The 16,732-nt window shown below is 46.1% G+C and overlaps 1 protein-coding gene across 8 annotated transcripts in view; it reads right to left on the minus strand.

Annotated features, from left to right (window-relative positions):
- The window catches only part of LOC138262021 (ATP-dependent translocase ABCB1-like), a 920,359-nt gene that overhangs the window by 759,778 nt on the left and 143,849 nt on the right, over positions 1-16,732 (minus strand). For 5 of the 8 annotated variants that reach the window (XM_069211673.1, XM_069211675.1, XM_069211674.1 and 2 more), the window contains one exon: positions 620-686. The exons of the other annotated variants lie outside the window; for them this stretch is intronic. In XM_069211673.1, coding sequence (XP_069067774.1) covers positions 620-686 — 67 coding nt within the window. The remainder of the gene's footprint in view (positions 1-619; positions 687-16,732) is intronic. 8 annotated transcript variants of the gene reach the window in all.

Here is a 16,732-nt window from a genome sequence, read left to right on the forward strand (position 1 = left end):
ACTGCAATAATTTAAATGAATGAAATAAATCAGAGGGTTTATTAATTTGCTACTGAAAAAGGAAAACAAACTGCAAGTATCAAAACTGTCTCTTATCACTCTCAGTCATTCAGCTTTCTGAGACTGATAAAATGAGTGCCATTAAGCCCTCATTTGAGTTGTCATTAAATCCTATTGGGTCTAGTAACAGCAGTTACCGGTCCAATTGAAAATAATTAGAAGTATGAGATCTACAAAATGAGGAATTGCCTGATAAATCAAACACAGGATAGCTGAGTGTAATGTCCAAATCTGGGGACTTTGCAAAAAGGGCCTAATAGTAGTCTTAGTAGCATATTTTCTTAGTCTTTCAAGCCAATGATATGACTGCACTGAATGCAGGATACACTAACCTCAGGAATTCATGTCTGATGGAAGAATAAGAGAAAAGTTCTAGAGTGCTGTTCAGTAAAGATTAATTTTAAGTGCAACTTATCATCATGGTTTTTAAGACAGTGCTAACTCTCTCACCTTGGTTTTCTGATAACCTATGCAAAATCAATCTCAATAGAACAATACGCCTTAGTTTAAAACATACACATACAGAACTGCAATTTCTGCGACCTTAACCTTTTCTTACTTTGACATTTCAGCTTCAATATCTATTCCTGAAGAACCATTGCATTCGTTATTGCTTGTTGGTGGGGCTGGAAAGGAACAAAAAGTTTAATAGCAACAAAATACACCATTTGTGCATCAAATACATTAAATAGATACAGAGTTTCATTGTAGTCTCAATTTCTTCCCTGAAACTCCTACCATAGCTGTCACAATAGAGATGTGAACAGTTGCATGTCTGGCAAGGGCTAAGTTGATGGTGCAGGAGTGCACTGCTTGGCAATAACTCACAAACTTGGTTATAGTGTATAACTGAACCACAAGGCCAACACCTCAAGCACCTTTATTACCTATGTGCCTTTTGCCATGGCCACAACCATTAGGACCCTGTGTCAAGGGTTCCACTCCCAGAACACCCCCACATTATTCATGCACAGTGGGTTGTCCCACCCACAACATAACATGAACAAGTTTCCTCAAGTGATGAGATAAGGAGGTGATTAAGAAAATGGAGCCCATAGATATGAATTAAAATATCAGGCACTAATAGGAACGTAATTTATTAATGGAGTTGATTATTTTACATAATTGGCATATAGTTGATCTGTACCCATAGGTGGCAGATCCATAGCTATTTTATTACCATCTGCGTGTCCTTACCATGCTGTAGTAAGACAGAATGTAGATGCTGACATGCTATTTTGTGCTGCAGCTCCAACTCACATCCTACTTCTGCCTCGCAGGTCCCAGCCAAGCAGCAAGCAGACATAACTGACTCATCGAGCCATGCTAGGACCAATTAGCCATTATCACCCTATAATATTATCAAATGCTGAAACCTATTTGCTCATTCTAGGTGAGTTCTGATGTTATAATATTCCTGTAACAAGGACATCCTGTCACTCCTTGTTAGTGACTATGAATTACTAGAGAGTAGTGACGTCAGAATGGTTCTTCCTGCATAGATGCTTACCTGTTAAAAGCTGCGGTGAATGCAGGTGCATAGCTTTAGGGTGAGTATTTGGGATGTTACACCCCGATAAATGTATAATAAATAGTAGATACAGACGCTTGAAGTTGGGTATGGTGAGGTGGCTGTCAAATTTCACCTAGGATTTTTACATGCACACAGACAAAAACATACTCACTCTCTCACTCTCTTTCTCTCTCTCAACTCTGTATTCAAGTTCTTAAAACTGTTGGTTATTTTGAAACATATTGTCTTTTAAGTAACCCTAGCAATCCGCACTGCCATCCCTTCCTATAACCTCTTAAACCCACTCATGCTCCTCAAATAATGTGTTTTACCTTGATATGCCAGGGTGATTGCTGGGAACTTTGAAGCTCAACAACACCAATCTTACTGGCTTGTTTTAGCCCCTGGGTGAATAAAAATATGCAGTCACCAGAAAGGCTTTTTATATAATAGAAATATTCTTCTCCTTATTATGGACAACAGAGAAAGGATTCCTGAGCCCAACTATCATCCTGATGCACTCCAAGAGAAGGCTGCATCCCATCTTGAAATTTGCATGAGCTCACCCACACTAATCCCTTGTAGTACAAAAGGGATTTAGGAAGGGTGAGCAGTGAAAAGTAGAAAGGGGCAGGGGGATATACGAAAGGTTATATATAGCTTGAAAAGAGACATTTCATCCATTCTAGGTTAGAATTTACAGCACTATGCATTGCTAGATATATATGTTTTTTTCTTGTTTATTGTAAGCAAATACAAACAAATACAAAAACACAAATGAGTAGCTTTGACTTATTGCAGAATGAAGAAACAATTATGAAGTGATCTGCACCAATGTGTGTCCCTATAGCTTCAGTTCTATTTAACTTAAATTTCAATCTTATTATAGAGCTATTCACAACAGGACACATGTACTAAAGTTCCTACTCGCGATTTCATGCAAATCCCAATCGGGAAATCGCAATTTCAAGTGAATAAAACTCTTTTGAGTTTCGTTTGTGATTCCCAGTGGGTTGCAAAAGGACCTACCTCATGAATATTAATGAGATAGGTCGCAATTTGCGACTCATTTGGAATTGCAGCCATCACAGGTATGGTGACCTGCTGGGCTCAGCAAACCACCATGTCTGTGATTGCTTTTAAATCAAGGATTGTTTTTTAAACATAGCCCATTTTCCTTGAAAGTAAATGGGATGCGTTTAAAAAGAATCAATGAAACGTTTAATTTTCATTCCTTAAGAATAGGCAATGGTCCGTGGGACCACTGCCTGCTCTTAAAAAATATTTTCCACACCATTCTTAAAGGGGAAGGGGTCCCATAGGGACCCCTTCCCATTTGCGAATGGGTTTCCACCAATTTTCTATTGGTGATAAACTGCGAACTAATATAAATGTGGTTAAAGTTTAAACAATACACACAGAATTGGTCCCAACATTCCACATTTGGCCCTCAGTTCATCATTCAACACTATTATTTTGTATCCAGATGGCAAATTTCTGAAACACCTTGTCAAGAAAAACACAAATGTATCCAGGAGCATATAAAATTTAGATAAGAGTTGAAAACCTTTAGTCTACTGGCTCTGGCGAACAGTCAAAACATTTAAATGTAGCCAAACTACACATGGATTGCGACAATCAAAAATACCCCACAAACTGATGACAGCTGGCCACTGGAGGACTCTAACATGACCCCTTTTTTTAAGTCCCAAGTACCTAAGTCTGCTGTTGATTAGCTGCCATCATTTAGCTTAGAACATATAATATGAACTATATGAATGATGACCATTGTCCAGTCTATCCAGATGAATCTCTCACATCCTTCTCTATACTGCTGCTTTTCTCAGATAAAAAGATTTCAGCATGGGTGACTTTTTTCATACTCAGCATATAAATAAGAATTCATAATACAAGATAGAAGTAAACATAGAAATGGGATTTGCAGAGCCATGCAACATGCTAGCACACTTCAAATCATGACTTTAGTGTCTATCTGTCACGCGTCACATTCCAACACACGACTAGCCAGAGTATTACAAGACAAGACCATAACATCTTTTAATTACACTTCCCTCATATGCTTAAAACCAAGAAAATACTGTTCCAACCACACAGCCCGCATAGTGTACCATCTACCTGTATGGTTAAGCTTTTCATTGCCCCACATAGTGTTAGTGAACATAAATGAATGACATATAATGGTCAGGTTCTCTCATAGACCTGAGGGAATGTTAGAAATGTGAGGTAATTCAGTTACTGCACTACAAACACTATTTGAGAGAAAAGTGTTAACACCACCTTACTATTTAAAGGTCACCCTCAGAGAAAGAATACATCTAATAACAGCAACTAATAATAACTTTGACAGGAACATTATGAGCAGGATAATTTTCTTTTTCATTGTGTAAATATATAAACTGGATTTGTGGATTCACCGAAGTGGTCTTTCGGATATACAGCAAGTGGTGGGCAGTTGTAAAAAGGTCCCAGGATGAGTTCAGCACTTTTGGATTTATAAACCGTGATCTGTTGGAAATTCAAATGTTAATGGTTGCTGGAGAAATGAGATTAGGTTTTGTATGTTTGAAAGTGAACTACTACATGAGATGGATGGGAGAATACGGACGCAGTTTTAATAATTCAAACCTGGGATCTGTCCCCTAGTAGCTATGGCAAAGAGCATATAGGCTTAATTTAGGAAATTGTGTAAACTATTTAGCAGTAAAAAACAGCTAAAGAATAAAAAACACAACACAATTAAAATTGCACAACAAATATAGAAAAATCCAATGAACAAATGACACAAAAACACAAAAATCCGATAAGGGAAGCATTTTAAAAGATTTAGGGGGCGTGGTCTGGCTGCCGAAGAGAATGGCCGCCTGAGGAGAAAGCTCCGCACGCCGGGCTGGATTAAGGCCTAAGCGGGAGCACTATTCCCCCAACAGTAACCTCCTCTGCTATCTCTCGGCACCGCAGGAGACGCAGGCTAGAGAGACGGCAGGGGTTCGGGGCTCGGAACAGCCACCACAGCAGCACCAAGCATCGGACCGCGCATGGCCTACTGTGATACACCCAGCCGCGAAGAGTTATCGCAGGGGTGACCGAGGATGCCACTGCCCCGGCGCCCCACGGCGGATGATGGGGGAACGGAGCCAAACGCCCGGAGCCCGCAGGTAAGGAGTGGGGGGAACATGTCTCTCCCCCCCTCCCTTCTCCACGGGCAGCGCTACAGCTAATTACCTAATCCCAGGCTTAACCTCAAACTTCGGCTCGATCGTAGAGCCAAGACGGAGTCCAGCACCATGAGGCCCTTCAACTAACTAACAAACATTGATGGGCTCACATAAGCAAAGAAACTTGGACTCTTGTCCCCTAACATCCATGGATTAAAGGATGAAAGACTTACTAGGCACACCCCTGGCTTAAAAACAAAAGAGGGTATTACAAACATAAACCAAAGCTCTCTTCCTGAAACAAGCTGGCACCCTTGTCAGTGACCCTGAAGGAATTGTTCAGTGAGGTGACAAGTCGGATCATTGCGACGGGACAACACAAACACAAAAAGGGGGAAGGATCTCTCACTGATCTACAGTGGTGCTACACCTGAAGTAGTAGTTGCACAGTTCAACCTCCCTCAATATTCTTCACATTCTGGCTAAAGAGAAGGCCGACCCCACACCAACAGATCATCCTCTCCACGTATGACAGATTGGAAGGGTGCGCAGGGGCCTTGTACAACAAACCCCTAGCACCCGCACTAAGTCCTCTGGGACCTACCTGACCTCTGAAGCCCCACGGATAACCCCCTGTAACTGGCCCCTGAGATTAGATTAGAGAGGGCACATTCACCAACCACTAAAGCAGGCTCATTAGGCACTAGCTTCCCCGGATGGGGACAACAACAGCCCTGCCCTCACCCCGTATCTGACAGCACTGGGTCTACACCCTCTGAATATCTACTTGGGCGTCCACACAGAATACGGCCCTGCCCGCTGTAATTCTTTACACCCTGCATTACTTTTCTACATACACACCATTCACTGCCCATATCCTAAGAAATATCCCATGAGTCACCATCTCCGCTTCCCTAAACCTCAGCCCCCACACCTATAACCTTCAGCGTCCCACCCCCTACCATACAAAACTCATTTAACAAGGAGGTTTCCTGGTGGACTTACAAGACTACATGTGAACCACCAATCCCCCCACTTCATCCTCACCCTACAACAATGCCCTTCCGGCGCGCGGGCCCTACAGGTTCAGACCCGCAGTTTAACAGGACTTCCGGTAACAAGCTACTTCTCACTACTGTTCTCTTCCCTCTCCCTTTCCCTAACATCACTTATTCTCAGATCTCTACACCCTCTTCCCCACCCCTGCGCTTACTAGAGCAATAGCCACTCTACGGCTACTTGGGGGCTACTTCTTCCTCCCTCCTACCTCCCTATACTACTCTCTATATAATATTTGCTATCCCTCTGACTTGCTCTTTCACCTATCTAACTCTTCCACCTCTGTGACCTAGGGCTTTATCTCCACTACACTTTTATTCTTTCCAGCTCCCTTGCCATCCCACACTTCAGCTGTGTTCTTTTACACTTAACACCTCACTCCCCCTCCTCTTTCCCTCTCTCTCTTTATCATCGAACACAGAACCCAATACATCTCGTAGACTAGGCCTCCCCTACGCACACCCATGGGGTCGACGACTCTACTCACAGTCCTATCCTGGAATGTACACAGTATGACCCACTACATCAAACGGCAGAAGGTACTATCCTATCTCCGCTCCGAACCTGCCGACATTGCCTTACTACAAGAAACACACCTCTCCTCATCAGAATCCGAAAAACTCAAAACATGGGATGACCTGGAAGGACTCTACGTCCTCGCCAAACTCATGGTAGGTCCCTCCACAATTTGTATAGGCTCCATATATGCTCCATATACGCTCCCACAGGCTCTAAACGTTCCTTCTTTCTCTCTCTCAATCACCTATTAATGCAGATTGGCGCCTCACAATATATACTAGGAGGAGATTGGAACATTGTTCAAGACACCATCCTTGACCGCCCAAGCGGTCTTGAGATAGGCAACAATGCAGACCGAGCCATTCTACAAGATATCCTTTCAGCTCATGGTCTGCTAGACTGCTGGCCTCTATCACATCCATCCGATCGTGAATATACCTTCATCTCTTCGGTCCATGGGACTCAATCACGGCTAGACTACTTTCTGATCAATCACCGGATGGTGCAATCGATTCGAATGTCGGAAATTCTCACGGCCGCACTGTCTGATCATTCCCCAATCTTATTAACTTTAGAACTCAGGATGATCACACCCGGCCGTAAGCCCTGGCGCCTCCCCAATCCCAGATACCGAACCCCGGATGGAAAGGAACAACTCAAAGCACACGTAGCCACATTCCTTAAGGACAATAAGGGCTCAGTGTCTTCGCCCCAACTTCTCTGGGTGGCGGCAAAGGCAACTATTAGAGGTCAGCTAAAGAGAGATGCGGCCATCTCCAATGCTCAAAGGAGGGATCAACAGACCAAACTGGAAGATAGTATAGCCCACGCCACCAGGAAGTACACTCGAGCCCCCACCTCACTCAACTGTCGCCACCTAGAACAAGCTAAAATGGAGCTCAACTCCCTCTATACCTCACGGCCGAAATATGCATTCCTTAAAGTTGAAGGTCCGCCACTATCAACACGGGGAGAAAGGGGGTGGCCTGCTAGCCACCCAACTACATCAAAGGGAAGCTGCGCTAGCCATACCAGCAATACATAACCGAGACAACAAACTTACTACACAACCACAGGCAATTGCAAATGAATTTGGTCATTATTACCAAGCACTACATACCCCAAAAACGGTTGAGAACACTAATCGCCTGGATGCCTTCCTGCGGAGAGCAAATATACCCTGTCTCTCGGCTGAAGGTAGGGCACTATTAGATGGTGATATTAGTAAAGTGGAGATCCAACAGGCGATAGCCAACTTATCATACCATAAAGCACCAGGGGAGGATGGGTTTACATCTGAATTTTATAAATGGACGGGAGCTGACACTGTGGAAGCCTTGTACGAGGCATTCAAAGGGGCTGACCAGACAGGTTCCCTACACCCTCTTTCCAATAAAGCCTCCATCACAATCTTACCCAAACCAGGAAAGGACCCTCTTCTCTGTGGAAGCTACCGCCCCATCTCCCTCCTCAATGGAGATATCAAAATATTGGCGGGGATATTAGCGTCTCACCTCAAAAAAGTCATCCCCCTCCCTAATTCACCACACTGAAGTAGGCTTTGTACCGGGCCGCTCCTCAAGGAACCACCTCTGCACACGGTTTCATGCTATCTGTGCAGCACAAGACACACAAGAGGAAGCCCTTGCCCTCGCATTGGACGCTGATAAGGCATTTGACCGAATAGAATGGTGGTACCATTTTGAAATCCTAAAACATTTTGGACTAGGGAATGGTTTCATTAATAGAGTACGTCTACTATATTAATCCCCGGCAGCCCAGGTAAATTGCGGAGGATTCCTCTTGGAAACCTTCCCGATCCACAGAGGAACTCGACAGGGCTGCCCGCTATCCGCCTTATTGTTCCTACTGGCAGTAGAACCCTTAGCAGCGGTTATCCGTAGCTCCAATCTTATATCGGGAATCCCGATCCCAGGCGGGTGCTCCACCATCTACCTATACGTGGATGATATTCTACTCACCCTTACTGACTTACCCAAATCCCTCTAAGCCCTTAAAGAGATACTAATGGAATTTGAACATCTCTCGGGCTACCGGATAAACTGCGATAAAAGCGAAGCACTACCATTATCCCCTGTAACAGTCCGCACCTCTGTACAAGGACTACTGGTCAAATGGAAACACTCAATTCTTCGTTACCTGGGCATTGACATAAACAAAGGTTTGGATAAAATAGTGACAGACAATTTAGACCCCTTGCTTAACAATATGAAGCGAGATTTTGAGAAGTGGAAGCAGTTGGGATTCTCTATGTGGGGCAGAGTGCAGGCGGTGCGAATTGTAACCCTACCAAGATTTCTATATGTCCTGGGTATGCCTCCCCTACATATACCCCTAGCTCTCCTCCGAGCGATAGACCACTGTATCCGCGCCCACGACTACCCGGATCCACACTACTAGCCCGATGTGAGTTTGGAGGTCTAAACCTCCCCTCAGTTGAACATTATGCCTCAGCATTACACCTTTCGCAGCTGGACTTTTCACTCCCGAATGCACGATATCCGCCACTTTGGGCAGAAGTAAAAAGAATGGTTACAGGCACCTCATACGGCCTCCAGATGCTATATGATACAGGTCGGGTGGATCAACGACCCACCAACCCCCGATCCGATCCAATACTGACATCCTACTGAATGCTCACATACAGTTTATCATGGATGTATCGTCTCCCCACCCCGTCATTATTCATCTCACTTTCTTCTTCATTTCCACCTTCATTATCCCCCTCCCCCCTCTTACGTTCTCTCATCGCTCTGTCTGCCCTATGACTCCAGCTCTACCACCTCCTCCCTATATGTGATTCTTTCTTCCCCCCTTGGTCACTATTACTACTATTAATGCTATTATTACCATCACCCCTATCAACACTAACTTCTCCTTCATATACATCCCGGGCTCTGTCTATGCTCCTCCTCCTCTCTCTTTTTTCTTTTGTATTCTTATTCTCAATTCCTTCCTCTTCTCCCTTATCTCTTCCTCCTCGGAATACTTATAGCCTCACTCCTCTCCTCTTACTAGTCTGATTTGAAAACCCCTCTTTCATTGGATAATTTCTGTGTCTGGTCCCTGATTACTTCATCTCTGTTCTTCACAGCACTCTGAGTTACCCATTCTCATTATCTGCACTACTATTACTAAGGAGTCCTTACTTAACTATTTCTCTATTATAAAAATATGCTGGTGGTAATCGTTATACACCATGAACATAAATACTTGCTTAAATTGTTTATTAATTTGACATGTGTATAAATGGCAGACCACAGATTGTATGTGTCAAATAAGCCTTGAAGGGCTAAGCTCTGTATTCTTTGTATACCTGTTTAAAGTTGTGAAAACAATAAAAAAGTATAAAAAAAAAAAAAGTCAAGTGTGATACAGTAGTCACTGTTTGTGGTTGGGTGGGACCTAAGCTTGATTTCAGGCAAGGGAACGTGGGTTGGATAAAACAAGTGTTTTGTCCCGATAATACATTTCTTTTTCTGATTTAGGGCCTCATTAAGAGTTTGGCTGTCGGACCGCCAGACCACTATGGTGGTGGTTGCCAAAAGTCTGCCACATTACGAGTTACACAGCCAGGACTGCCAAAGATAGCCAAAATCCCAACACTGCCAGGACTCCGGAGAGTAGGTAATAGCCAGTTTGAGCACCAGCACCGCAAGCCCGCCAACCAACCACTGAACCTATTACAACTTGAAAATCGCCATGGTGGTCTTCCCATGGTGTTGACAACTGCGGGGGTCAGAGTTCCACACAGTAATACACCACACCACATTGTACAGATTTGAAAACAAACACAGCTGACACACACTCCCACACTTGACATACGTGCAAAGCACACTATAAAACACACCCGTCTACACACCACAATCTTTTGCATCTCCACAACAAACACATATGCCAGAGGAACATCGGGGCAAACCAAACCTCAGATTAGGCAGCTCACCAACTCCCACAACATACATATCACACATTCTCACAAGACCACAACACATATACTTGCACCCTATCTAAATTTTTACTCCCTGTCACCCCCACATCACACAGCCCCATCAACTTATCATGTCTATCATTTCATCACCACCACCATGTCAACACAAAAACATCCCTGTTCAACAGATAATGACTTAAGAGTCATGGTGGATGAAGGTATATGAAGGTATTAGAGTAGAGCCACACATATTTGAAGCCAACGTCCAGCAGACCACTATTGCTAGGAAAATGGTAATATGGCAAAGGATAGTTGTAAGGAAATGCCTTCTTGGCATGGTTACCCCCTGACTTTTTGCCTTTGCTGATGCCAAGTTATGATTTGAAAGTGTGCTGAGGCCTGCTAATCAGGCCCCAGCACCAGTGTTCTTTCCCTAACCTGTACCTTTGTTTCCACAATTGGCACACCCTGGCATCCAGGTAAGTCCCTTGTAACTGGTACCTCTGGTACCAAGGGCCCTGATGCCAGGGAAGGTCTCTAAGGGCTGCAGCATGTCTTAGGCCACCCTAGAGACCCCTCCCTCAGCACAGACACACTGCTTGCCAGCTTGTGTGTGCTGGTGGGGAGAAAACTAGTAAGTCGACATGGCACTCCCCTCAGGGTGCCATGCCGACCTCACACTGCCTATGGCATAGATAAGTCACCCCTCTACCAGGCCTTACAGGCCTAAGGCAGGGTGCACTATACCATAGGTGAGGGCATAAGTGCATGAGCACTATGCCCCTACAGTGTCTAAGCAAAACCTTAGCCATTGTAAGTGCAGGGTAGCCATAAGAGTATATGGTCTGAGAATCTGTCAAACACGAACTCCACAGCACCATAATGGCTACAATGAAAACTGGGAAGTTTGGTATCAAACTTCTCAGCACAATAAATGCACACTGTACATTTTATTGTGAAATACACCCCAGAGGGCATCTTAGAGATGCCCCCTGAAACCATACCGACTACCAGTGTGGGCTGACTAGTTTTAGCAACCTGCCACACACCAGACATGTTGCTGGCCACATGGGGAGAGTACCTTTGTCACTCTGTGGCTAGTAACAAAGCCTGTACTGGGTGGAGGTGTTTCTCACCTCCCGCTGCAGGAACTGTAACACCTGAAGGTGAGCCTCAAAGGCTCACCCCCTTTGTTACAGCACCACAGGGCACTCCAGCTAGTGGAGTTGCCCGCCCCCTCCGGCCACGGCCCCACTTTTGGCAGCAAGGCCGGAGGAGATAATGAGAAAAACAAGGAGGAGTCACTGGCCAGTCAGGACAGCCCCTAAGGTGTCCTGAGCTGAGGTGACTCTGACTTTTAGAAATCCTCCATCTTGCAGATGGAGGATTCCCCCAATAGGATTAGGGATGTGCCCCCCTCCCCTCAGGGAGGAGGCATAAAGAGGTGTAGCCACCCTCAGGGCTAGTAGCCATTGGCTACTAATCCCCCAGACCTAAACACACCCCTAAATTGAGTATTTAGGGGCTCCCCGAAAACAGCAAGATAGATTCCTGCAACCTAAGATGAAGAAGGACTGCTGAGCTGAAAAACCTGCAGAGAAGACGGAGAAACCAATTGCTTTGGCCCCAGCTCTACCGGCCTGTCTCCCCACTTCAAAAGAACTGCTCCAGCGACACGTTCCACAGGGTCCAGCGACCTCTGAAGCCTCAGAGGACTACCCTGCATCTTAAAGGACCAAGAACTCCCGAGGACAGCGGCTCTGTTCCCCAAAGACTGCAACTTTGCAACAAAGAAGCAACTTTTTAAAACAACACGTTTCCGACGGAAGCGTGAGACTTTGCACTCTGCACCCGACGCCCCCGGCTCGACCTGTGGAGAACCAACACTACAGGGAGGACTCCCCGGCGACTGCGAGACTGTGAGTAGCCAGATTTGACCCCCCTGAGTCCCCACAGCAATGCCTGCAGAGGGAATCCAGAGGCTCCCCCTGACCGCGACTGCCTGCTTCAAAGACCCGACACCTGGTAAGGACACTGCAGCTGCAGCCCCTAGGACCTGAAGGATCCGACCTCCAGTGCAGGAGCGACCCCCAGGTGGCCCTCTCCCTTGCCCAGGTGTTGGCTACCCCGAGGAGCCCCCCCCTTGCCTGCCTGCATCGCTGAAGAGACCCCTTGGTCTCCCATTGAATCCTATTGCGAACCCAACGCCTGTTTGCACACTGCACCCGGCCGCCCCCTTGCCGCTGAGGGTGTACTTTTTGTGCTGACTTGTGTCGCCCCCGGTGCCCTACAAAACACCCCTGGGCTGCCCTCCGAAGACGCGGGTATTTACCTGCTGGCAGACTGGAACCGAGGCACCCCCTTCCCCATTGAAGCCTATGCGTTTTGGGCACCACTTTGACCTATGCACCTGACCGGCCCTGAGCTGCTGGTGTGGTAGCTTTGGGGTTGCTCTGAACCCCCAACAGTGGCTACCTTGGACCCAACTTTGAAACCTGTAGGTGGTTTACTTACCTGCAAATCTAACAAACACTTACCTCCCCCAGGAACTGTTGAAAATAGCAGTGTCTAGTTTTAAAATAGCTTATTGCCATTTGTGTGAAAACTGTATATGCTATTTTGCTAATTCAAAGTTTCTAAAGTTCCTAAGTGAAATACCTTTCATTTAAAGTATTGTTTGTAAATCTTGAGCCTTTGGTTCTTAAAATAAACTTAGAAAAGATATTTTTCTATATAAAAACCTATTGGCCTGGAATTGTCTTTGAGTGTGTGTTCCCCATTTATTGCCTGTGTGTGTACAACAAATGCTTAACACTACTCTCTGATAAGCCTACTACTCGACCACACTACCACAAAATAGAGCATTAGAATTATCTCTATTTGCCACTATCTTACCTCTAAGGGGAACCCTTGGACTCTGTGCATGCTATTCCTTACTTTGAAATAGTACATACAGAGCCAACTTCCTACATTGGTGGATCAGTGGTGGGGTACAAGACTTTGCATTTGCTGGACTACTTAGCCAATACCTGATCATACAACTAAATTCCCAAAATTGTCATTAGAAACAGATTTTTGAAATTTGAGCTATTTTTCTAAATTTGTAAAAGTCCTGGTAGGGCCTTGTGTTAGTCCCTGTTAGCATTTCTTTTAGAGTTTAAAAGTTTTATAAAAATCTGAATTAAGTTCTAGAGATAGTTTTAGATTCTTAAAAAGTATTCCAACTTTTAGAAACATAATGGGGGTCATTCTGACCCTGGCGGTAGACTACCGCCAGGGCCAACGACCGTGGGAGCACCGCCAACAGGCTGCTCCCATGGGCATTCTACCGCCGCGGTCAGATAAGGGAAACCGGCGGTGTCCTACCAGTTTCCCGCTGCCCAGGGGAATCCTCCATGGTGGCGCTGCAAGCAGCGCCGCCATGGGGATTCCGACCCCCTTACCGCCAGCCTGGTTCTGGCGGTTTTGACCGCCAGAACCTGGCTGGCGGTAACCGGTGTCGTGGGGCCCCCTAACAGGGCCCCACCATGATTTTCAGTGTCTGCCAAGCAGACACTGAAAATCGCGACGGGTGCAACTGCACCCGTCGCACCCCTTCCACTCCGCCGGCTCCATTCGGAGCCGGCATCCTCATGGAAGGGGGTTTCCCGCTGGGCTGGCGGGCGGCCTTCTGGCGGTCGCCCGCCAGCCCAGCGGGAAACTCAGAATTACTGCGGCGGTCCTCTGACCGCGTAGAGGTATTCTGTCGGCGGGACTTTGGCGGGTGGCCTCCGCCGCCCGTCAAAGTCGGAATCACCCCCAATGTCTGCTGCAGAAGAGATAGTGATGGAACTCAACCTCACCCCTTACCTGCATCTTAGGATGTCAGAGTTAAGGTCTCTCTGCAAAATCAAAAAGATTAAAACTGGTTCAAACCCTACCAAAGTACAGCTCCAGGAGCTTTTGGCAGAGTTTGCTAAAAACAACCCCTCTGAGGATACCCTCCCAGAGGGGGAAGCTAGTGATGTGGAGGATCTCCTACCTCCAGTCCTAGTTAGGGAGAACAGGGTCCCTCAAACCCTGTCTCCACAAGTGATAGTCAGAGATGGTGCTTCTCTCACAGGAGAGTCCAGCAACTCTGGAAGCATTGAGGGCAGCCTCAATGAAGAGGACCTCCTGCTAGCCAGGATGGCCAAAAGATTGGCTTTAGAGAGACAGCTCCTAGCCATAGAAAGGGAAAGACAAGAGATGGGTTTTGGTCCCATCAATGGTGACAGCAACATAAATAGGGTCAGAGATTCTCCTGACTTGTTGAAAATCCCAAAAGTGATTGTAACTAAATATGAAGATGGTGATGACATCACCAAATGGTTCACAGCTTTTGAGAGGGCTTGTGCAACCAGAAAAGTAAACAGATCTCACTGGGGTGCTCTCCTTTGGGAAATGTTCACTTTAAAGTGTAGGGATAGACTCCTCACACTCTCTGGAAAAGATGCAGAATCGAATGACCTCATGAAGGCTACCCTGATTGAGGGCTTTGGATTCTCCACCTAGGAGTATAGAATTAGGTTCAGGGGGGCTCAAAACTCCTCGATCCAGACCTGGGTTGATTTTGTAGACTACTCAGTGAAAACACTGGATGGTTGGATTCATGGCAGTGATGTAAATGAATATGATGGGCTGTGCAATTTATTTGTGAAGGAACACCTGTTAAGTAATTGTTTCAATGATAAACTGCATCAGCATCTTGTAGACCTAGGACCAATTTCTCCCCAAGAATTGGGAAAGAAGGCAGACCATTGGGTCAAGTCTAGGGTGACCAAGACTTCCACAGGGGGTGACCAAAAGAAAGGAGTAACAAAGACTCCCCAGGGGAAGAGTGTTGAGACATCCAAGGGAAAAAGTAAAGAGTCTTCAACAGGGCCCCAAAAACCTGCTTAGGAGGGAGAGCCCAGAGCCTCTTCATAATCCAATTTTGGGTACAAGGGTAAAAACTTTGATCCCAAAAAGGCCTGGTGTCGCAGCTGTAATCAGCAAGGACACCAAACTGGAGACAAGGCCTGTCCCAAGAAAGGTTCCAATTCTAACTCTGCTCCAGCTAACACTGGAATGGCCAGTCTCCAAGTGGGATCAACAGTGTGCCCAGAGCAAATCAGGGTTCACACTGAAGCTACATTAGTCTCTGAGGGTGGGGTGGATTTAGCCACACTGGGTGCCTGGCCCCCTAATATGCAAAAATACAGGCAGCAGCTCTTAATTAATGGGACAAGTATAGAAGGCCTGAGGGATACAGGTGCCAGTGTCACCATTGTGACAGAGAAACTGGTTTCCCCTGGTCAATGCTTGGCTGGACAAACTTATCCAGTCACCAACGCTGACAATCAGACTAAAGTACATCCCATGGGTATGGTAACTTTAGAGTGGGGAGGGGTCAATGGCCTGAAACAGGTGGTGGTCTCCTCAAATATCCCTGTAGGCTGTTTGCTTGGAAATGTCCTGGAGTCCTCTGCATGGGCTGAGGTAGAACTCAAAACCCATGCAGCCATGCTGGGTATCCCTGAACTGGTGTGTGTCAAGACAAGGGCACAGTGCAAGGCTCAGGGTGAAAGAGTGGTGTTGGAGCCTGGAAAAAGGGCTCAATCCTGCAAGAGAAAAGGAAAGAAAACTGGGGAACCAGTTTCAACACAATAAGAAAAATAGAACCTCTCTTCCTAGGAAGAAGTTCTGCCCTCTGAGGGAACTGAGCCCATGGAGTTAGAACCTTATCAGGTTGAGCTCCTAGGCCCAGGGGGACCCTCAAGGGAACAGTTGTGTAAGGGGCAAGAAACCTGTCCCTCTCTTGAAGGCCTTAGGCAGCAAGCTGATGAAGAGTCCAAAGGAAAAATAACAGGAGCACATAGAGTATATTGGGAAGATGGACTCCTTTACACTGAGGCAAGAGATCCCAAACCTGGTGCCACTAGGAGAGTGATAGTGCCTCAGGAGTTTAGGGAGTTCATTCTGACCTTAGCTCATGATATTCCTCTTGCTGGGCATTTGGGACAGACCAAGACATGGGAGAGATTAGTCAACCACTTCTATTGGCCCAACATGTCCCAGAAGGTCAAGGAGTTTTGTGTCTCCTGTGCCACCTGTCAAGCCAGTGGTAAGACAGGTGGACACCCAAAGGCCCCCCTCATTCCACTTCCAGTGGTGGGGGTCCCCTTCGAAAGAGTGGGTGTGGACATAGTGGGTCAACTGGAACCTCCCACAGCCTCAGGGAACCAATACATACTAGTAGTAGTGGATCATGCTACTAGATACCCTGAAGCAATTCCCCTTAGGGCGACTACTGCCCCTGCAGTAGCCAAAGCACTCATTGGTATTTTTACCAGAATGGGATTTCCTAAGGAGGTGGTGTCTGACAGAGGTACCAACTTCATGTCAGCATACCTGAAGCATATGTGGAATGAGTGTGGGGTGACTTACAAATTCACC

This window comes from Pleurodeles waltl, chromosome 10, assembly GCF_031143425.1.
Source record: "Pleurodeles waltl isolate 20211129_DDA chromosome 10, aPleWal1.hap1.20221129, whole genome shotgun sequence".
NCBI lineage: Eukaryota > Metazoa > Chordata > Amphibia > Caudata > Salamandridae > Pleurodeles > Pleurodeles waltl.